The 23680-nt window shown below is 32.1% G+C and overlaps 1 protein-coding gene across 1 annotated transcript; it reads right to left on the bottom strand.

The window, feature by feature from the left end:
- Window positions 1-597: 597 nt before the first annotated feature.
- Window positions 598-17161, bottom strand: OSTN (osteocrin). Its single transcript, XM_063087749.1, has 3 exons — window positions 17063-17161; window positions 14795-15009; window positions 598-682 (listed from the first exon to the last, which is right to left on the bottom strand). The coding sequence occupies exons 1-3, from the start codon at window positions 17159-17161 to the stop codon at window positions 598-600; spliced, it is 399 nt and encodes a 132-aa protein (XP_062943819.1).
- Between the last annotated feature and the right edge of the window lie 6519 nt (window positions 17162-23680).

The raw sequence follows: 23680 nt of genomic DNA, 5'->3' as shown, positions 1-23680 counted from the left end.
CAATACCACTATGTGATTATTTAAATGTACAAGATGTAGAAAAAAATAAGACATCTTGACAGAAACAAGATAATGAATGAGTGACAGGATGTGGATAAGACGTTTTGATTCCATGGCCAATACTTTTTCTCCTTCATCATTCTCTTTCCTGTGTTCTGTCTTATCATAATTCTAGTAATGTATTTATTGGCAACAAAACGGTGTGTTTCACTGGAATGTGTCTTCATAACAGAGGGATTGCTACACATCTACGTATATTTATAAAGGTGATCTATTTTGTTAATTAGAATTTAACCCTTGTTTGCATTCAGTATTCAACAATTACATAGGAGTCTGTGAAAATAGCCAAATAATGATTTTTTTTTTTTAGGGTGAAACAGATTAAGACATTCTTTTTCTTTTTAAATGCCATTTGAAGTATTTACGTTAATGTAGTACTAAATGAATACAGAAATGTTTGGAGAAGTGAATTTATAAGCTAACAAATCAAAAGGGAGATTTATAAGCAAAGATGCATCAATTAGTCCATGGCAAAATGTTAATCAAATGCCTGCACATATTGTTACTTATTCAAATTGTACTCACAGTTGGAATCAATTAGCCTCTGGAATTTGAAAGCCGGTTTCTACCAATCCGATCGATGGGGATACCAAGCCGCTTTTTTGGATGATCTACAACTTTCCTGAAACAAACCAATGAGAACATTTTTAAGCTAAAGTGCAAGTCATCAGTCATTACTTTTGCTCCTTTATCTCATGCAGATCTGGCAGCTTTCTTTAGGAGTCAGAATAAACATAACAGTTACCATTCACCAACACCCACTATGTGCCAGACATTATCTCATATTCTCAATATTTGAAATATGGAATAGTACTACTACCTCCATTTTACATATGAGGAAACTGAGGCATAGAGAAGTTAACTTATCCAAATTCAAACAGAGCACATAAAAAGCCTGGTCTTATCAGCACACTAATGTGCTAAGTGCTTTAGTTTGGGTAAATCCCTTCCCCTCTTCAGATCTTATTCACCGGCACTGTGTTAGTGCTGTGTATACAAGAATGATAAAAATAGACATGGAAACTGATGTGGTGCTTACCCTCAAATGATGTTAGTGGAATAGGGCCATGTTATGTTTTTCACCTAATTCAACCTTCTTTTCTGCTAATTCACATCTATCTTCCTTTCTAGATTGGCTCTTGGTTTTTGTTATCTGCATTGATTATGCATATGATCTTGTAAGACTTTGTCTCAAAAAATAATTAATGCTTATTCTTACCCTATCCACACTCCTGTCTCCCTTATTCAGATTTCTAGAAACATACTCTCTTAAGTGATGTCTGTTGTTTGCACTTCTGGATTTCTTGATAACAAATTGACTACATATTTTTCAACTTGATAATCAAATGGGAAGCAGATTATTTGTAAAATTAGAATAAAATTCTTGGTCAAGAGTCATAAGAAACTATGCATATCAGTTATGCTTTAAGCCTTTTAATGAAATTATAAATATTGGCTGTTGAAAGAAAAAAGTCTCCTTTATATTTTTAATGTTCTATATTTACATAAGTAAATTTATAGACTCTTATTTAAACAGTTATCCTCCTTGTGATATTTGGAATAATGGCTTCCTAAAGATGTTCATGTTGTAATCCTCAGAATCTGTAAATATATTACTTAGCAAAAATGATTTTGCAGATAAAATGAAGGTAAGGACCTTGAGGTGGAAGATTATCCTGATTATCTGGGTGGGCCCACTCTAGATAGATAATGACTGAAGAAGTGTGGATCAGAGAAGAACAGCAATCTGAGAAAGACTTAACCCACCATTGCTGGCTTTGAAGATGGAGGAAAGAATCATGAATCAAAGATTGCTGTGGCCTCTTGAAGTTATTGAAAGAAAATGGGGACCTTGTTTCTACAACCATAAGAAATTGAATTCTGCCAACAATTCAAATGAGCAGGAGATGCATTTTTCCCTAGAGACTCCAGGAAGGAACACTGCCTGCTGACATCTTGACTTCCTCTGTGTCCAGCTGGCAGACAAGGCAAAAGAGAGCATAGAGCAACAGGCAGGAGGAATCTTAGAGGCCAACCATTGGCTAGAGGTCAATCATATGGCTCTACCTCATTGAAAAGGAGACTGGGGAACATTGTCTACAACAATCTATGGTGCATGTTGAGGATATGTTGAACTCTTACCTACTGAACTGTAGGATAATAAATGTGTGTTGTTTTAAGACAATACATTTGTCATCATTTATTATGGTAGCAATAAAAAATGAGAATACTTCTCCATGAAATTTAGAGCTTCTAAGTGTAATGTGGTTAATAAAAGAAAATATTAAATCAATGTGATTTTCTTCTTTTAACGCTTACATTCCTTTACTAATCATTCCACCATTATAACTTCAGGGAAGGGGTAAGGCAGAAGCACCTCAGAATGGAGAGCACTCAGGGGTGATGTCAGACAAAAAAAAAAAAAAAGAGGAAGTGAAAAACCACCCCCTTCCAGGTGTTTAAAGGACTTGTGAAAAGAGGAAGGAAATGGCAGCTGGGAAAAGGAGTCATAGGACACATGTCCCGACTCTTCAAAGCTCATGTAAGAATAGATGTTGTCATGAAAAAAATAACCCTTCTACTTTTTAAAAGAGAAGTATGAAGGTCAGGAAAATCATCATAAATTAAATCAGAGCATTTATTGGTCCCTATTACTAAATTTTTCGAAAGTGAATGTAAAATAAATAAAAAGATCATTTTCCTTTTTTGCTTTGCTAAAGTTGGTATTTCCCTGCTCAGGCAAATGAGAGGTAGTTGTGGTATGGTAGAAAGCAAAATAAACTCTTTTTCCTTCCTATCTTCCCTCTTTCTCCATTCTCTTCTCATCTTTCCCCCAGATTTGATCCAAAAAAGCATTAGGAACAAGAGATAGATGACTTGGGTTCTATGTGATTCTTTTACTTACTGATCGTGTGATTCTCTGCAAGTGCGTTATTTTAAGGGTCTCTCTCATTTTTTTTTTTTTAGATAAAATTCAGATAATACCTGCTGTGCCTATCTGCTAGAGCTGCTTATTAGTTGAACACACATATTTTAAAAGTAATATGTGATTGTTTTATGTATGGTTATATGTATCTGTTCTCTGCACTGGTGATACACTGGTGAATAAGACATGCTACCTCTCAGACTTCACATTTTACACTGAAAAGAACTAATAAGATAATACATGTGAAAACATTTTACACATTTTAACTGATACTATTCTTTCCCACCAGTGTTGTCCAGTGGTTTTCAAACAATTTATGGCTTACTATTTCTACAAATAAAAGCTTTATAAAAAAGAGCATTATCTAAAAAGATAAGTGAAGAATTCTCCCAGTAAAAGGGACAATCTCCACCTTCTCCATATATAATGGTCCCTGAGGGGGCTTCCAGGAACACTTAAGGTTCTTCAGAGAGGAAATGAAAACTACTGGTCAAGTGGATAAAATAGAGACGTAGGTTGTACATGGTTTTATTCTCGCCATAGATCCATAATTACTTTGATTCATCTCATCAAATTTGGGATTAGTTGCAAATACAGTTATGTTGAAATTGAATAAGAAAAAGAAATAAAATGAATATATATGTAAATTCCATTTAGTGTATATAATTTTTAGAAATAATACAAAAATGAAAATAATTATTTTCATAAAGCACATAAACAAAAACCATAATAGCTCAGTGAGTTAAATAATTTTTATATAATCTTTATCTACTCAGAAGTAAAATAGCAAGCTAGCTATTTTAACATTTTGGCTAATTTGAAATATACATAATAGTACTACACTCCATAACACATGCACTTAGAGGAATACACAGTATGTAAAAAATAACAGTAGATAAAGAAATATTCTTAAAGCCAAAAAGGGAAAGCTGTACTTTCTGGCTATCTAGTCCCTCTTGTGACAAAATAATGGTATGACATGGCTTATATTATATATATGCATTTAAAACAATCCAGCTTTTTTATTCTAAAATATTCTGTAAGTAGTTTAAGGATATAGATATCTATCAAACTAATATAGAGAGAATTACTAGATTGTTTATTTAAAATACAACTTTAACTTTACACTAAAATATAGACTTCCTATCCCAAATGGGGTTTTCTCTATTATTTATATTCTTGACTAATTCCATTTCAAAAGGTATTTTACATTCCAAAAAAGCTGCTAGAGAAATCATATTTAAACCTTTTAAGGAGAATTAGTTCACATACACAAGTCTATAAATTTATCTATGCTCAGTTTAAATAAAATGAAAATGAACATTCCATTTTGCCACTACATCTTAGAAAGAAAATATTGCTAACACTTTATACATCCCTGGTGTTCCCCTCCCAAACTTTATCCCTCTAATAGCTCAGTCCCAGAGGTAATCTATAGCCTGAATTTTGGCTTAATCATTCCCTTGCTTTTCCTTATAATCTTTCAATGTATGTATGTACTTTTAGTTTAGACAGTTTTTTAGTTTAGACAGTTTTAGACTTTTACTTAAAAGGAGCCATATACTGGAGACCTAATGGTAATCATTTCACAGTGTATACATATACCAAAACATTACGCTGTACACATTAAATATAATTTTTATTTGTCAGTCATACCTCAATAAAGCTGGAAAAATAAAAAGAATCATACATGAATTCTTTTCTACTTCTTTAAGGAAATATTACGTTTTGAGATTTCCCTATGTTGACATGTGTAGCTGTAATCCCTTTATTTTCACTGCTGTGTGATACTTCATTGCATGAATATATAACATGTCGTTTATCCATTCTACTATGGATGAAAATTTGAGATATTTCCTTTTTCGCTGTTGTTAAGTATGTTCAGCTGAAAATTTCCTCATATATACCTTTGGTGCTCATTTAAGGATTTTTCTACATTACATTTTCAGAAGTAGAAATGCCAGCTATGACTATACTTAATTTTATTACATAATGACAGACTTTTCCAAAGTGTTGCACCAATTTATACACCCAGGAACAGTGTATGATAGTTCCTATTATTTCAAATCTATGCCAACCCTTGTATCATGGAACTTTTAATTTTGCTAGTCATGAGATTTAGTTGGTAATCATATCTCATCAGGTTTTAATTTACTTTCCCTGAATACTCATCTTTTCATGTTTATTGGCCATTTGGATCTTGTCTTTTGAAAGTGCCCGTTTAAGTTTGTCACCTCTTTTTCCAATTTTTTTTTAACATTGATTTGTAGGAGGGCTTTGAATATTCTGATTAGACTTTATCAGTTATACATATTCAAATATCTTCTCCCATCTGTGATTAGTCTTCTCTATTGTCTTTTGTGAAAACGTTTAATGTTATTTTAAAAATTATCAATATTTTTGCATCTCATTTAATTAGTCATCTTCTCTAATATTATGAAGATATTTTCCTATTTTACCTTAGAATATTTTGTAGATTTGCTTCTCACATTTAAATTTTAATACTTTGAAAATTAATTTTATTTCTGGAGTGACTAGTGATTATAATTTTTTAAAAAAATCTATATTCATATCCACTTATTTATAAATTTTAGATTCTGCTTGTCAAGTCCTGTGAAAAATCCTGTGGCAGTTTTGACTGAAATTGCATTGAATCTAAGGTATAAGTCAATTTGGAGAGAATTGAAAGTTTTATGATAGCGAGCCTTACTATCCAAGATCATTTATTTAAATTATCTTTAATATCTCCAAATAAATTGTTATAATTTTCTCCATAAAGAACTTCCATAGTTTGTTGGATTTGTTGTTGTAAGTTGTCACTTAAAATATGTGTTGTGGGTGTTTTTTATAGGTGTCCCTTACTTGGTTATAAAACACTTTTTTCTATTTTTAATTTACTGGTGATTTTGATCATGAATGGGTATTTAATTTTATTAATGCTTTTTCTGCATCTAATGATATAATGTAGTTTATTTCTTAATTTGTTAATTCCACTAATTGATTTTCTAAAGTAAATCAACTTTTTGTGGTGGGAGGGTAGTTGAAAAGGTTCATGGAAAAATATAATTAAAGATAATATGAATCTTTCCATGAACTTTTTGAAGTACCCTTGTATTTTTGTGATAAACATAACATGATAATTAAATAGGGTTCTTTTTTTAACGCATTACTGGATTTATTTTGCTGCTTCTTTTTTTTTTTTTAAGTAGGAATTTTGTGTCTATAGTCATTTATAAGGTTTTCCTCTCCTTATTTTGGTTATCCTTTTGTTATTTATTTAATTACATCATGGTTTGAGAACATGTTCTAGTGATAACCATGCTTTTAAAATTTGTAAGGCTTATTTCAGACTAGCACTTCATTAATTTCATGTGTAAATGTTGTTTCATTATACTTAATAGTGTTTCATGTGTACTTAAAGCTTTTTTTTTTCCAAATTGTTGCATACAAAAAAACTTTAATTGGTCCTGTTTATGGTTTCGAGTTCCAAGGAAAGAAGCTTGGAATCAGGGTGTGGAGAATGTTCCATAAAAATAACAGTCTGATTTGTGGCTACATCTTAAGAGGCAATAAAATCCTAGGCTCCTTCAAGCAAGGCATGCAGCTCTACCAACACTGAGTACTAGCCAGAGAGGGATGATGTGGTAATGGCTAATAGTGGGTGTCCTTTTAAACAGTTCAATATTTAGATTAGTAAAACAGGGAAATAAATTGTAATAGTATAAAGCTCACATGAGCATAGTAGCCAGACTCCAAGATGGCCCTCAACTTCTACTGTTATGTAGTCTCCTTTCGCAGTGAAAAGAGCTAACTTCTGTAACCAATAGGATATTGTGGAAATGACTATGTGAAATAATAAAAGCTATTGCAGCTTCTGCTTTTCTTTGCGGCATCACTCGCTCTGGGGGAAGCCAGCTGCCATATACTAAGTACACTCTAACAGCCCTGTAGAGAGGTTTACATGGCAAAGAACTAAGAACTGCAGACAACAGCCAGTAAGGAACTGAGACTTCTTGCCAAGTCAGCCAAGTGAGTGGACCATTCTAGAAGTGGATATTCCTGCCCAAGCATAGCCTTAAGATGACTGCAGACCTGCAATCCTTTTCTGGATTTCTGATATACAGAAACTGTGTAAGAACAAAAATGTTTATTGTTGTCTTATGCTGCTCAATTTTGGGTAATTTGTTGCATAGCAATAGGTATCTAATACCCTGACATTCAAAGAGCTTCGAGATTCCACATGAGAAAAGATCATACCCAATTTGAAGGTTCCAGGAAAAATTTAGGGAGTGTGTGTAAACAATAAAATCAATGGTCACCCCTAAATCCCACAATCATGGTTACTGCAATTTAGAACTAAAGTATAGAATTAAAAAAATGGCTACAGTGGAACAGATATGTAACTATTTAAGTTACTACAGTAACTATGTAAGTTACTACAGTAACTATAAAAGTAACTATAAAACTTCAGACTTGAAACAAATGAAGGGAGATGAGGAAAATATTTTGGACTTCAAAGTGTAGTTAACTTTATCCTGAGAATTAACCTACATGTGCATCTGAAAATGAAGCTGGTGAAAAAAAATATGTTAAACAATAAAAAATAGAAAATGATAGGTGATTCTTTCCTTCAGTTTAATGTGATCTGGCATAGACTTTGCCCTGATTAGACTTTTAATGTTTGTTTTTGTTTTTCCCCAGGTATTCATTCATCCTTCTGTTTCCATTGCTTGGTTAAATTGTTCAAAAGCAGATTTGGAATTTTTTCTTTTCTGAATATTTTATAATAATTGAGAATAAAATAATGCATTTTATATGCTTGAGACTCAGAGTTTTAAAATCTGGGATCATATATCAAATACAATTCAGGGGACCATAAATGTGGATGGGAAAAGGTTACATCTTTAGTTTCACTAATCTGTAATTGAAATACAGCTTTTACTTCAATTACGAACATGAGGAGCAAATCACAACAGTATTTGTTGTACCTGGACTTTTGTCATAAATAGAAATCACAGATACTTCCAGACCACATTTTAGTTGTTGTAGACACTTTGAAATGTTTTTTATGTTTAGCACTTGCTGTTGATTGGATGCTCCCTCAATCTCACTAAAGCTTCAGTTCTCACTGTAACTGTCGAGGGTGGGAAATCTTACTATGGTAATTAAATGATGTGGCCTTGAAGAGGTGATTAGATTGTAGGAGCATAATGTAGTGAATAGATTAATAATGGTGGTCAGGGGTGTGGTTCTGAGTGCTTTAAATGAAGAGCACATGAGAGATTAGTCTCTCTCTGCTCTGCCATTTTCTGCCATGTGAGACCCCTGGGTCACTGTTGCCACCACCAAGACCCTCATCAGATGTGCTTCCTGGACTTTGGACTTCCCAGCCTCTGAAATTTTAAGCAATAAATTTCGTTTTCTCACAAATTACACAGTTCCACATATTTTGTTATAAGCAACAGAAATGGACTAATACATAATGTAATAACATACATGCTTCTTTACTAATACAAAAAATAACAAGATCTAGAGATGGATTTAAAAACAACAATAATTTCTAGTGATGCTGTATTTGTCCGTTTCTGGAATACAATCACAGCTTCACTTTATTTTGGTTTTTCAAAAACGCAATTTTGCCAATCTAATAGGTGAGAATGTATCAGTGAGGGTTTAATATGCTTTTTCCTTATGATGAGAATGGTTGTCATCTTTGCACCTGGTTAGGAACCATTTGCATTTCTTTTTTGCATGAACTGTCAATTGTTTTCTACCCCATTTTTTCAACAGACTTTTTTTTTTTTCTGACTTCTCTATCTTCAGAGTTTTTAAAAAATATATTTAGGATATTAACCCTATGTCTTTGAGTCTTTGATATATGTTGCAAACTTTTTTTTCCCCCAATTTATTCTTTTTTTACTTTGCTCTGTGGTATCTTGAAACTTTTAAAAAATATGCAATCAAATTTATTTATGTCTTCCTTATTTTCTCTGAACTTTTCTGAGTTTCACATCAGAATTTTAAAAACTTCTTCTACTTCTCTATATAGAGCTTCATCAATGTTTTCTTCTTCTGCCTATATGGGTTCATCTTCCCCCCCCCCCCCCGTTTTTGAGCTAGTACATGAAAACATATTGAAAAGGAGCATTGGATAAATGGTTCAGAAATATGCAAATAAAACCTGTGTAAAAGATAATCTGATCCATCTAGAACTTATCATGATGAATAGTTTAAGAAAGTATCAATTTTATCTTTTTTTCATTTATCAACATCGCTTATTCAAAGTCTATGCTTTTACTCATTTATGAGATGCCATTTTTTAATATATATTAAAGTTGCATACTTAATTGGGCCTATTTCTTGAATTTCGGATTTACTTATATATTAGTTAGTTAATTTATTTGTCTGTCCATGGGTCAACATTATGCAGCTGTAAAGAAAAGACTATATAATATTTAAAAATATCTGATAGAGATCTAGTTTCTTTTTTCCAGAGTTTTCCTGGTTATGCTAGTTTCTATGCTTTCAAATGAACTATACAATCAACTTGTCTAGCTCTAAAAAATATTTGATGGTATTTTTTGTTAGAATTGTTTGTAATTTAACTTAAGGAGAGCTAACATCTTTGTGATTTTGGGTCTTGTGACTCCAGAACATAGTATGTGTCTCCATTTGTTCAGATATGTTTTTTGTATTTTAGCATTATTTTTACAGTTTAACTCATATTCTATGAACATTCTTAGTTAGCTTTTTAATTTATTTTTTCTATTTTTGTGCTATTGTAAATGAAGTCTTCTATTACATCTTTGATCTAATTTGTTTGAATATATAAGTGCTATTAACTTTTATAATTATGTACTTCTTTGTTATTTTTATTAAAAAAGTTTTGTTTTAGTCATTTTTCCATTGATTATCTTGGTTTTCCAACATGTCAATTGGAAATAAACATAGTTTTTCTTTTTTCTTTCCAATTCTTATGCCTCTACATATTTTCTCTTGTCTAAATGCATTTTTACATTGCAGTGGAAATAATGGGCATTATTTTCTCATTCATCACTTCAGTAAAGCTTTCAGTATATCCCACCATTTACTAAGATATTGGCTTTTGGGTTGAGGTACACACATGTGCGTTCACACACACATTAAGAAAGTATCTTTCAATTCTTTAGAATTGAATTCTTTAAGAATTTTTTCAATTCTGTTAGATTTCATCAAGTACCTTTTCTGTCATCTATGGATATGGTCATATGCTTTTTATCCATTGTTCTATCAATATGATGGATTATATTAAAGGAATTCCTGAAATTGAATCATTCTTACTTTCCTGTAATAAACTCCACTTGGTCAAGATGTATTATACTTTTAAAGTGTTTTCATATTCTGTCTACTAACATTTAATCTATGATTTTTTGTTTTGATATTCATATATGACAGAACCATAGAAGACAGAAGTCTAAAGTTTCATTGTTTAAAAATAATGTTTGTGATTTTGGAGTCAATATTATATTTGTTTCAGGAAATAAATTTGGAAATTTTTTTTTTTAATGCTCTGAAAAGGTAAAGTAATATTAGGATTATCTGATATCTTAAGATTTGGTAAAATTTTCCTGTGAAAATATCTGGACCTGGAGCTTTCTGTTGTCAAGCTCTTATAAAATTTTTTAAAAAGAATTTTATGATAATTGAACTCTGTGTGGGTCTATTGGGGTCAATGTTTGTAAGCCATTATTTTAAAAAAAAATTATACATTTTTTCCTAGGTTTTCAATTTACGTATACAGAGTAAATAGTTCCTTATTTTTAAATTTAATTTCCTCTGTTTAAAACAATTATTTATTATTTATTATTAGCAAATTCATTATTACAAATTGTGATTTTTCTTTATGCCCTTTACCCGGCCTATCATTCCCCAACCCCCCTTCTTCCCTTCTCCCCATCTCTAGTATCCTTAGATTTGTTCTCTCCTTCTGAAAGTTCAACATATTGTGTGGTTGATTCTTTCTTCCTCCCTCTCCCCTTCCCTCCCTTTCTTCCTTCCTTCTTAGCACCCAGTTATGAGTAAGAACATGTGGTGTTTCTCTTTTTTAATTTCCTCTGTTTTGATGGCTATTTTCATCTTGCATTTCCAATTTTATAAATTTGCTTTCTACTTTTTTCCTAGTTAGATTGGCTTGGCTTGTCTTTTTCGATATAAAACAAAAACAGCTTTGCATTTATTTATTATATCCTGTGTTGTACTTTACAAATTATTGATTTTAGCTTTTGTCATTATTAATTTCTACCTTCTGCTTTTTTCTCCTAACTTTTCTTGGTTTACTTTGCTGTTCTTTCTAGATTTTTTTTTTCTTGGTGCAGTGTTTGCATTATTCTTATTTTTATTGCTATAATGTTGATTTTTATCTATTTGCTTTGTCTGCTCATATATTTTCATTATTATTATTATTTTTTAAAGATGTGTAATTTCATTTTGTATTCCTCTTTGACCAAATAGTTAATTAATGATATCGCTTAAACTTTCCAGGTGAGCATGCCTTCTTGTTTAATGGTTTTGTTATTAGTTTCTAGTTTTATTACATTTCAGTTAGTGAATGGTTTTGTAATATATCTGTTGCTTAGAATTTCTTGAGGTTTGTTCGTCACCTCCAATATGGTAAATTTTATGAGCGCTTTATATTCACTTGAAAAGAAGTTATATTCTCTGTTACCGTAGTTCAAAGTTCAGAACAGATTTATAAGATGTATTTTATAGATTATGTTATGGGGATTGTCTATAAATTTTTGATATATAATCTGTTTTGGATTTTAAAAAATGAGTTAAAGCCTTCTATTATTAATGCATTTTTTCTATTTCCTAGCATTTCCTGTGGTTTCTTTTTGATATATTTTGTTGAACTTTTTTTTCATTTTTAATTTACATTTTTCCTGGTAAAATTTTTCTATTTTTTTATTGTCAACCTTTCTAAATCTCTTTATTTTTAGTTGTATCTCTTAAATACAGAAAATTATTGGATTTTCCTTTATCAACCAGTTTGAAAACACTAGTATTCTACTAGGCAAGTTACATTCATTTACATTTGTTGATATAATTGATATTTTAAATCATATTTTAAAAGTTATATTTACAGGAGTCTTTTAAATAAAGGTTTTCACTGTGTTCTATTTTATTGTGCTCTCTTTTTTTATAGGAAAGTTTTTAGTTTTATGCTTATAGTTATCTTTGTATTAATATTTTTACATGATAACCTTGGGCCTCCCTCTTTTCAATTTTTGACTATTATTCTTTGGTACAAGATTCATTGCATTTAACTTGTAATCTTTTCTTTTCTCTCTTCTTCATGTTCCTAAACTTCTATCTTTTAGTACCGTTTTATTCCCAGTTTAACCATGAAGCAATCAAAAACTCATTCTTTTTTTTTTTTTTTTTGTCTTTGTTGTGACCGGTAAGGGGATCAACCCTTGGCTTGGTGTCGCCTGCACCGCGCTCAGCTAGTGAGCGCACCGGCCATCCCTATACAGGATCCGAACCCGCAGCGGGAGCGCCGCTGCACTCTCCCGAGTGCAGCCACGGGGCCGGCCCCCAAAAACTCATTCTAAATTTTATATGCTATTAGCATTGTCACTGAATGTTTGATAGTTGTGTTGTATCTATGTTGTCAGACCAGGTGCTATAACACATGACACTCTCTTCTTTGCAACCATTATTTCACTTCAGTTCTAAAGGTACTGCTCCCAACCAATTCTTCTGATGATATCTCTCAAGTCATTTTGGTTGCCCAAAGAAATCCATCTACTAGTTTCCTCAGGATGTGCTCATGGGAACAATATTCCCTCAATTTTTTTATGTTTAAAATAGTTTATTTGTAACCTTGATATGTAAAAGTCTTTTCAGATAGATATTAAATCTTGCCAATTTTCCTTTACTTTTTGAAGCTGAACTATGTTTGTTTGATAGATAGACTGATTGTATCTCCTAAGATAATCTCTTTATACTACTTATGCGATATATATTTGGTATACATGCTCTGTATTTATGCTATTATAAATTCATATATAAACATTTACATATATTTTATATGTTGATTTTAAGACTTTTCGGTTTAAGAGCCAGGATCAAAGAAATCATATTTATTAGAAAGCATAATATTTTCTCCTCTAAAAGTACACTTATCCCTTGGATTTTTATGGCCTTTCTTTAAAATTGATCTTTAAAGATATATCTCTTCCTACTTCATATTATAACTCATTATAAATATTTCTGTGTTTCTTGTTAGTATGTGTGTTTTTTGAGGAACAGAGCTTATGTTTTTCTCCTTTTTTGTGCCAGACTTCAACACAGTACCTACAACATAAGTGAAACTAATTTGTATTTATCTAATTAAAGTAGGGTCTGGATTTCAAAATGCAGATGAGGTATTGTTTTTCAAGTACAGGTAGGATAAATAAGTCTCCAAGTGATGATTTTATTTCCTAGTGTAGCCTTGAGAATCTTTTAGAACAGAGGTCTAGCAAATTTCATGAAATTTGCTAGAATATAATGAAAAACTTTGAGCACAGCAGAGTTATGAAACCATGAACAAAAATGGCAAGTCCTAGAACTCCAAGTAAACCAAGTAAGACTGGAGCGAAGAATGTAAAGATGAGTACAAGAAGAAATGAGACGCCAAATCATGAAATGTTTTGTAAGATTTGCTAAGGAGTTTGACTTTTATATTGCAAGCAATGGGCAACATTTCACAAGATTTTTGTTTTAGGTAATCACTCTGGCAGCAGAGTGGAGAATACATTGGTGCTAAAGGGGTGGTGATGGTTGTGGAGGGGGAGATGAGGAAAAATGGGAGGAAGAACAAATGTGAAAAAAATAATCATTCAGGCCAGAATTAGGAAAGCCTTAATTGATGAGAATATTCTGGAGATATTTAAGATATAAAACAAACAGGATTTAGATAATTTAGTGAGAAGTGGGATGTTCAGGGTGAGCAAAATATCCTAGTAAATTCCCCAGATACCTGGCTATAGTAACTGAATGATCTCTTCTGCCATTGCTAATATGAAATGAACTATGTGAAGAACAGATGTTGAAGGCAGTAGAAGATGAATTGTTTGGAATGATTGCTTTAAGTACTGAAGTTTTTCAATGATAAAAGGGATGATTTAATTAGTCTAATTCTGTTATTATAATTAACAACTTATGAAGCACTTTCATTTGGTTATCTAATTTGATTTTTATGGAGGTAAGTAATTATCTCTATTTTACAGACAAGTAAGCTGAGGATCACAGAAGATACTTGTACAAGTTGCATGGCTAGAAATGAGCAGAAATTTGATTTCAACACATGTGTTCTTACTCCACATTGTGACACCTCTTCACTACTTTTTGGTACAGGAGAATAGACTCATTCACATACTTTAGAAATCGTTTTATCAAGTGTAAAAATAAAAATAATATTTTGGTTATCTCTATTAAATAGAAAAGTCTGTAGACCAAAACATTTGTCCCTCCACACACACACACACCCTCAACTCCCAAATGCAGTATAATAATACCTATTTTATATGTGCATATAACAGGACCATCCTTAGGAAATGTTCTGACAAAAATATTAATGCACACTGTAGAAGTCATTTTGCTCCCTAAATAAATGCTTCTAAAATCATACTATTAAACCCACAAGTTAGCCAGCACACTTTCAAATCTGTTTACATATAATGTTTTCACTGTATATATATTTATGTGGAATTCTGTCTGTTTTGGAACACAGAATGAAAGAATTACAAAATGAAAACTTTCTTTCTTCAAGAATTCACTTACCTCTGTTTACCTTTATGATCTACAGAGCCAGCTGATAGTCTGTCCAGGGGAGACCCAAAACCAGAGAAGCTTCTTTTCTTTTTTGTCTCAATCACATCATTCTCCAGGGACACCAGTTCATCAAGGAGCAGGAGTTTTGCTGCCAGATCACTGGCTGATTTTTCCTCCCTGACTGTGGGGGGTGACTGCACATCTATGACTCCAGAATCAAAAGCCTATAGGGCAGAAAAAGGTGATTCCACTCATTTAGACAAAGAATCCCCAAACATATACAATCATCTGCATTTGACTTTTGCCACCTTTAGCTGACATGCCTGTCATGTATCATTTTATGATTTCTCATGGAGTTATGTCCCAGAGAGAAAGTTAGACTTTTGGGAAGTGAAACATATAGAGGTGGGGCATATCCATGAGAAAACTAAAGAAAACAAAAGAAAAACAAACAAACAAACAAACAAGAAAACAACTTCAGGCCTGTCTCTAAAATTTAGCACATTAACCTGTCATTTTTTGATTCATTCTCAGTAACAACCTCGTCTTTCCTTATCATTCTCATAATGCTATATGTATACTTCTTTCATCTTTACACTCATTACATTTTACCTGTATTAGATTGGTTACAATATATTTGTATTCCTTATTAAATTGTGAGTACTTGAGGGCAATAAATTTGTCTAATTAGTCTTTTATTTGCTGTATTCAATGCCTAGCTCCCCATTTTCCTCAGAGTTAGTACTCAATAAATTTCTGATGAATATTTATTGAATGAATTTGGAAAAAAATTAAATCTCATGCTCTTTTCTTTTCACCACTCATTCATTCATTCTTTATTAATTCAAGCCTTTAAGAATCCACTATGTGCCAGGTTCTGCATTAGACTTGAGGGATACAAAAAGGAACAAAATCCAGTCTCTGTGCCCAGGTAGCACCCCATTTCCATTTGCATGATTTATTAACAAATATTAATATGTCTACAACAAGTCAGAGCTATCCCAATGACTTCATTGTCCCATGTAAAATTTCTTGCTTCTTTCTTTATTTGTTACATATATTGCCACTTTGTACTTTGTCCAAGTCATAAAAATAGGTGTCCAGTTTGCAAAGTCTGTTTTTCCCTCTCCTAGGCTGAATAACAGCATTTTGTAAATGCTCCTATTAACAATCCTGAGTCATTTTATAGTCCTGGGAATACTTTTTTTTCTAAAAGTCAAGAATATTTTCTATAGGAAGAAATTTTAGCTCCAGGAGATCTTGTTCTTTCTCTCACTTCCCTCACATTCTTCTATGTGCCATCTTGGTTAGGATTTTTTTCACTTCCTGTTTTTCTTCTTGGATTATTTCTTCCACTGTCTTTCTATTATCTTCATTTTCTCCAATAAAATGAAAGAGTAGCATTTTTCAACCCCTTTGATCATTGACTCAAGCAACTCTCTTTTGAAATACAGGCTGACTCTCAAACTCAAAGCCCCGAGCATCCTGCTTCCGTATCCACTTAGATCCGCACTGGTCTGGTCAGTTCTTCCTGGACAACCTCTCTTGATCCTGTTCTTTTAGAGTCTCATCAGTAGTGACTTTTAGCAAGTTCTCTTCACTGCTTACTGTTTTTTAGTGTTCCTTTCACCTTTAACCACCTCATAACTTGCTTCTGTACCTCCTATTTTCCTCTTTTCTATTCCATCCTGAATACTCCTATGAAGTTAGTTATCCTCAACACCACTTTCATCATATAAAATAAAATTTAAAACCTCTTATAGCTCTTTGCTATTCATAGTGTAAAGCCCATAATATGGTTTCAAACTATTCTTAAAATCTCAACTTCTGTCGCTTCCTTATGTAAGCCTGACAAAGAAACTGGAGAAAGGAAGGATGTTATAATCCTAAGAGGAAAAAAAACCAAAGCAAAACACTAAAGAACAAGAGACAAATCTTCAAAAGGTGAAGATTTTTTATTATTTCTCAAAGCATGCTTTTATTCTTCCAACCATCATACAAAATAGAGGTTTTTTTTTTTTTTTTTTTTTTTTTTTTTTTTAGGGATGTCCTTAATCCCCTCTTCACATCACAGAACTCATAAAAATCTTGTTCTTTTGTAAAGTGCATTTCAGACTCTCACTTCATATTGTTTAAGAAGCACAAAGAATGTATGTTTCTAATAAGATCAAATAAAACAAATTAACTTTTCTCTATGTGAAGATGTTCTCACATTTCTTTCCTTTGGACTTCATCCCTGGTACCAAGAAAAATGTCCTGCAAGCTAGTTTTCATTACCTCTGTTGCTACATCCACTGAGAGCACTTTTCCTGAGCTCCACAGCATCAGTATCACAGCCAGTATGAAATGTGCACTCACCAATCTCCAGTCCAGCATCTAAGGGTCACATACATCAGGGTTAGCATTGACTACTTTGTAATATAAAGATAGAAAACAAAAGCTCCTAAAAAGCTTGTTTGAGGCAAGTAAAAAGCCAAATCAGTCAGCTTCTATGTAGTGGAGTACATCTCTACAAACCTTAAGTAATACTTAACAGAAGCTGTCAATCTCCCAGAATAAATTCTATCAAGGCTTCATTTCCATGGAATCCTGGATTGGGGTCTTCAGCTATAATAATGATTTAATTCAAACTCACTCAGGTTCTGAGAAATCCAGTTCATGTAAATTTATTCTTTGACTATCTAATACACAGTTTACAACCTCATGTACTTAAGGAGAAATTTGTAAAAGCAGGATATAAGAGGATAAGTCTGAACAAGACTTATAGGGTGTGCAGTGAACAAGAGAGAATGTGGCACCTCTAAAAAACATTTAACTACAAAATTTTTCAAAAACACCAAACATTGGTTTGGACAATATCTTTATGACCTTGTGTTATGTCAGGATTTCTTAAGCAAAATTTAAAAGGCAGATAGAAAAAATGGTCAAATTTTACTATATCAAAACTGAAAAATTCTGTATAATAGTGAACAAAATCAAAAGACATATTACAAAGTGTAAGATATTTTCAACATATATAAAAAAGAAAGATTAACATTTGGAACATGTAAGTCAGTTAGTTAAATAAAATTTTTAAATAGACATACAATTAAATAAAAATGGGCCAAAATTATGAACAGAAAGAGAGTTCATAAAAAAGAAGAGAACTTAAGGGAAATTAAAAATTTCACAATGCATGCAAACAGTTTAATGAAAATAAAAAGAAAAAAATGATATATCATTTTACACATCATATTGGCAAAAATTTAAAGTCAACATTGGAAATAGAATGATTTCAGAAAACAAAAAAATACAAAAAATGCTTGCAATGTTAAAAAATGGATCTAATCATTTGGAGAAAATTGGGCGATATGTATACAGAAAGTTTGAAATGATCACGTCCTACCTATGATACATTTATTTCACTTTTAGGTGTATATCCTGAGGAACACTCACATGTTTATAAGGAGACATGTATGAAGGTGCTTCAAAAAATCTCATGGAAAAATAGATTTAAAAGGTAGTAAGAATCCTTCCATAAACTTTTTGAAGTACCCTCATATCTGAAAATTCACAGCCTCATTTTTTATAGTAGTAAAAAACTGGGATCAACCCAAGTGTCTCATTCAAAAGAAAATGGATTTACCAATTCAGATATATTCAAATTATGGACTTAAAGCAAATTAATCAAAAATATGTATTTACTGTTAAAACAAATCATAAATATATGTGTATCTATATGCATGGATTTCAAAGAAACAGTTGTGGGGGAAAAGAGAAGTGTAGAACAGTACATATCGCATGATGCCTTTTACCTAAATTAGAAATACACAGAGCAATTCTATGTATTTTGGAATATATAAGTACAAGTAAAGTATTAGCCAATAGAACCTGATTCATGATTATGGTTGCCTCTTGGGAGGGAGGGAAATGAATAAGATTAAGAAGGAAACATAACATTTTGAAGGAAACAGTTGCTAATCTATAATGTTTTTTTAAAAAGCAAATATGTAAAAATATTGCATTTGTTAATTCAGAGTAGTAAGCACAAAAGTGTGTCATTTATAAGTTTCTGATTTTTTACATTAAAAACCCACTATACATCTGATTAAAACTCTTCTGTGGTCTGCATTGGGCTTGCTGGCTGAGCTTGACCACTGGAACTCTCAACACCGCATTGCTTTGCCAAGAGAAGATTATGAAGTACAGGCTGGATCAGGGTGGTCTTGCTTGAACTCAAGCTTGGCCACTTAGTACATGGCATTCAGAAAGTTCCCCAGGTCCATCCTTTATGAATGAGAAGTCTTTGTAAACTGTATTTCCTAAAATACAATCATTTGGACAACCTGCTGTAGGCAAAGGAGAAAGAGATGCTGGCATGGAATCTGAAGGACTGGGTTTGCATTTTTGCTTTAGTAATAGTGTGACCTTGGATATGTATCATTTAACCTGCTATGCTTCATTTTTCTATTTGTGCAGTAAGAAGTCATTCCTGCTTCAAAAGAGCTTTGAAGGGATTGAATTAATTCATGCGTAACCCCTTTATATCATATAGTATTTATAATCTGTAAGTAAAAGCACATTTATGAAGTCTTACTGAATATTTCTTTTATAATACAATTATCTTCACCCAAGATTTTCTTTATGAAACTTTCTTAAAAAATTGTTACTGTAAAATCTCAGTGTAGATTTTTAGTAATAAATGTTATATGCTAGAATATTAACAAATAGATGTTTTATATAGACAGAGTTGTATCTGTATTGGCCATGTGGATTAACACTTAAAACGGAGATAAAATATTTTAGCATTGTCTATAACATTTATTTATCAAATATAATTTTTATTTTCACGTAACGTTGTCTCAACTAGTGGTTCTTTATGACACCAATTATTCTATTTTGGAATCTCGTCACACAATCCTAATCATCAGCTACTTTTCTGTAGTTCATCTTTTTCTGTGTTCCTTTTTTGCTAGGTAATATTTATGCTGAGATTTTTTATGTCAAAACAAAATAAATCATTACTATGTCTCTAAATTGATAAAGTAGACAAATAACAAGAAAGAATGTAACAGTTATCTAGTGAAAAACCAACCAAAAACTGAATTAGCTATTCCTTTTTGGAAATCAGCTCCTTAATTGTACTTTTTCTCTTCATTCTGCTGATGTCTACTTTGAGTTTCCTCCACATGAAGGAAAATATATTAGGAGCATAAACGTAATTTTTTACTTTTTAAAAAATGTCGGAGTTCTCTCATTTAATCAAAGATAAACTACAATTGTGATGTTTTTGTCCCTCACTTTTTTCCTGTTAAAAATAGTTTACAAATTGTGAAGTCACCCAATTATATAAGACTTTTCATGTGGATTTCCTTTAACTATTTTTGTGCACATTTCACTAACCAGGCTTTTCTTCATCTCCGCAATCTTATAAATGGCACAGGATGATGGGTGTTTATAATATTGAGGATTATATCTGAGGCATATATTTTTGTGCTTGGGCGTATATAGGAAAAAAGTCATAATGTATCATCTTACAGATAACCACATCCTGATTATTTGGATAGGGAGATGTAAAAATAAATGCTGAGTTTAAATACACACATTTAATGGTTTAAAGCCACGCTTGTAGCCAGTCAACCAAAAGGCCAAGTTCCTAAATATGGCATTTGGTACTCTAATGAAAACAAACACCCTGGCACCTGCCACACAAAACACATTTGATTAACTAGTTCAAACTTGATTGCTACAAAATTAGAAACAGAGGAAATTATAGGGAGGAAAGGAAAAGACTAGGCTCAGCTCCATTTTCCTATTTTGTTAATAGTGGATAAATATAGCCCATGATTTAAAAATCTCTTTGGCCCCAAGTACACTCCAGATCACAGAAAGAACACTCAAAGGATGTTCATTGACTGTGTGAATCCACTGAAGTGAAGATATGAACAATTTTTCCAGCATGTCAATCATTTTTATTCAGTAATTTTTGAGTAATATTCCTCCGGGCAGTAGAGAGTTTCAAAGAGACAATGGGCACATGATCTGCCTTCTAAGAGGATTAATTGTGCACTTCACTCATTTTTAGCCAATTGAACTAGCATGTGTTTTCACTTTTTAAAATATACGTTTGAATAAACTTAACATCTTACAGTGTATAGCATCTTAAGCTTTGCTTCAAAGACTTGCCACATGTAAGAACTCATTATATCCTGGAAGGATCCTGCAAACTCTGGATGGAGTGGTGGTGGATGGAGCAAGGTTGGGAGGTGCGAAGTTTTGTCGTTTAAGTTTGGGAAACAACACATACTGCATATTCCTTTAGATTGGTGAGAGTTCATGGTGACATACAAGTGTGAAAGGCTTTGAAAGTCCATCAGCAAATAAACTGATTTAATTATATTTAAACCAGAATTTAATAAGAAGACTGTTAAAGATGTTTTTATTATTAAAAATCAGTACAGCAATGAGCCATTGTTACTGTGAAAAAAAATCTTTTGAGTGGGCTGGGGCAGAAAGAAGAAGATTGAAAATCACTGATCTAAAAAAGAAAGAGCAAACTGGAATGAGGGAAAGTAATATGGATGATTAAACTGGAAAAGAGAAGCAAAGTGAATCAGTATCCGATCTAATGCACTTTTTATCTAATAAAACTTTTAAACTATCTGCATTTCAATCCTGGTGTTGAATAAAAATAAAGTACTCAGGTGATTGAGGATATTTTTCATCAACCTGAGACTTTATGATTAACGTTTGACTTCTGGATAGTTGGATCCCAACGTCAGAAACTCACAAGAATATTGGGTTTATGGGTGAATCTTGATACCATCTGGGCATTTCTGAATTTACGGTACTATCTTGATTGGAAATATTCAAAATACACTATTCTACCACAATTTTTAAGAAGAATTAAAAATAAAGGACTTAATTAAAGAGGAAAGATTTACAAACTAATTCAACTTTTGCTTTTTCTTACCTTCTCATCCCACTTTGACAGAGCACAGACATTTAAGATTTAACAATGCAATCATTTTTTTGTGGCCCTGATAAATATAATAATGAAAAACCCATAAAAATATTTTAAAAAATAAAATAAAAGAGATTTAACAGGACATTTCATAAAGGGGCCCTAGTGCTGACCATAAAATGCCCGCGTGTGCCTGCTGACAACACTGCCTGCAATTTTCTTTCTCTAGTTGTGAGTCAGCTTGGCCTCTAAGTAAATCTGTAGAACATGGTAAGTTCTTCAGTTTACACTTTTTCCTATTCCATAAAGTTACATTTACTCAGGTCTTTTTGATAAGAGAGAAGAGCTTCAGAAATAGTAGATAACAGAGTGACAATACTTTTTTTTATTTTAAAAGAAGGCCCAAAAGGGACAATGCTTAACACAGAGTCTGTGTAGCTTGCTATAATAGAAAGAGACCCAACACAGGAGTTTTTAGACTCAGGCTCTTCATTGACTCTGTCACTACTTTAACAATGTAATGGTGGGCAAACCCCTTCCTCTCTAGAGTAAGTCAAAGAGGGTTGGTCTAATGACGTGTAATGTTGCTTCTGGCTCTTTAAGTCCATTGGTGAAGTTGGCTCTTTTCTGTTGGAAGTGCAGGCACTGTAGGTAATGATGACATTAGTGCGTTAGCGAGGAAAACCAACCTAATTCGTTTCTCAAATCAGCCAGAGTCTATGCAGAAGATTGTATCAAGGCTGTGACATACATACTCCCTCCCCTCTTTAATTTTAACTGTTTCTAACTGGAAAGAGCCTCCAAATCTCTGATTTTAAGATGTCACAGTAAAAAATTCATTTTAAAAATGTATTTTAAGAAAGAAAGCTACCAAATAAATTATGATATGCTATCAAGTGTAAAACTCATTCCAATTTCAGAAATGTTAAATGTAAGGCAGAACTGATGAAGTGTAGTATATATATTTACTTTCAAATGTTTACTTGGGATTTTTTTTTTTTTTAACCGTTTCTCTTTTTTTCATCATGGGTAAGTCACTACACTGATTCCCCCACATTTTCGAAACAAAATTGTTAGAAGTGAGGTTCCAGATTCCATAGAATACAGTTATATCTCCTCTTTTGAGCTCAGAGGAGGAAACTATGGTATGATATTTAACATGATTATCAGTTACGAATTTTTAAAATCACTTAATATTAATAGTTTTTAAGGATTTGATTGAGTCCTATTGCCCCATATTTGGAATTAATATTTCTGTTAAGATAAAATAATCATTTAAACATTTTCCCAGTAATCACAAATCACAGTGGATACAAAAATAGGAATTTTTGATAATAAGAATTTTTAGACATCTGAAACCTCTACCAATATCACACACATATACCCACAAATGTACATTTTTCACATAAAATATCCTCTGTCTATGAACTAATAAATGTCTTTAAATAAAACTATTTCAGTCAGTTATTGACATCAAAATAAAACTTCTGTGATAGCAAGAAAGCGACTCAGAATTATACCTGAAGGATAGGGTAAGTGTTCTTGCTGTGCTCCTTTTTGACCTAGTGACCTTGATCCGACTCTCAAACTGTCTAAACTGTGTAATAAAACTCACTTTATTAATTCACAAAATTTTAATTAGTTTTCATTGATTTTTAATTATTTAATTAATTTACTAATATCACAAATCGTGGAATTGGCTTAAGGTTGCCAAGTAAGAGCAATAAACATACTTAATTTTACATTTTATATTATTTATTTAAAAAGTATGAAGATACAAGTTTATCTATTAAACTCACTACATCATTTTTATCGTTATTGTATCATAGGCAAAAACTTTGCAATGGATACGTTAAAACGTTGCATGAAAACATTTTGTAAACTATAAGATATGTGAAAAGATTAATTACATACTACAAAAGTGATTATTACTGAGCTGAAGGCGGGTCTTT

The sequence above is a fragment of the Cynocephalus volans genome, chromosome 1 (genome assembly GCF_027409185.1).
Source record: "Cynocephalus volans isolate mCynVol1 chromosome 1, mCynVol1.pri, whole genome shotgun sequence".
NCBI classification, from domain to species: domain Eukaryota; kingdom Metazoa; phylum Chordata; class Mammalia; order Dermoptera; family Cynocephalidae; genus Cynocephalus; species Cynocephalus volans.
The sequence above is the reverse complement of the archived record's forward strand: the minus strand, read 5'-3'. Positions and strand labels throughout refer to the sequence as shown.

What these genes read in the sequence shown, in the direction of transcription:
- OSTN (XM_063087749.1), bottom strand. Translation starts at nt 17,161, where the DNA reads ATGCTGGACTGGAGATTGGTGAGTGCACATTTCATACTGGCTGTGATA. An exon ending in CAGTGGATGTAGCAACAGAG is followed by an intron (nt 15,010 to 17,062) that starts GTAATGAAAACT and finishes TCTGCCCTATAG; the next exon opens with GCTTTTGATTCTGGAGTCAT. An exon ending in GATCATAAAGGTAAACAGAG is followed by an intron (nt 683 to 14,794) that starts GTAAGTGAATTC and finishes GGTTTGTTTCAG; the next exon opens with GAAAGTTGTAGATCATCCAA.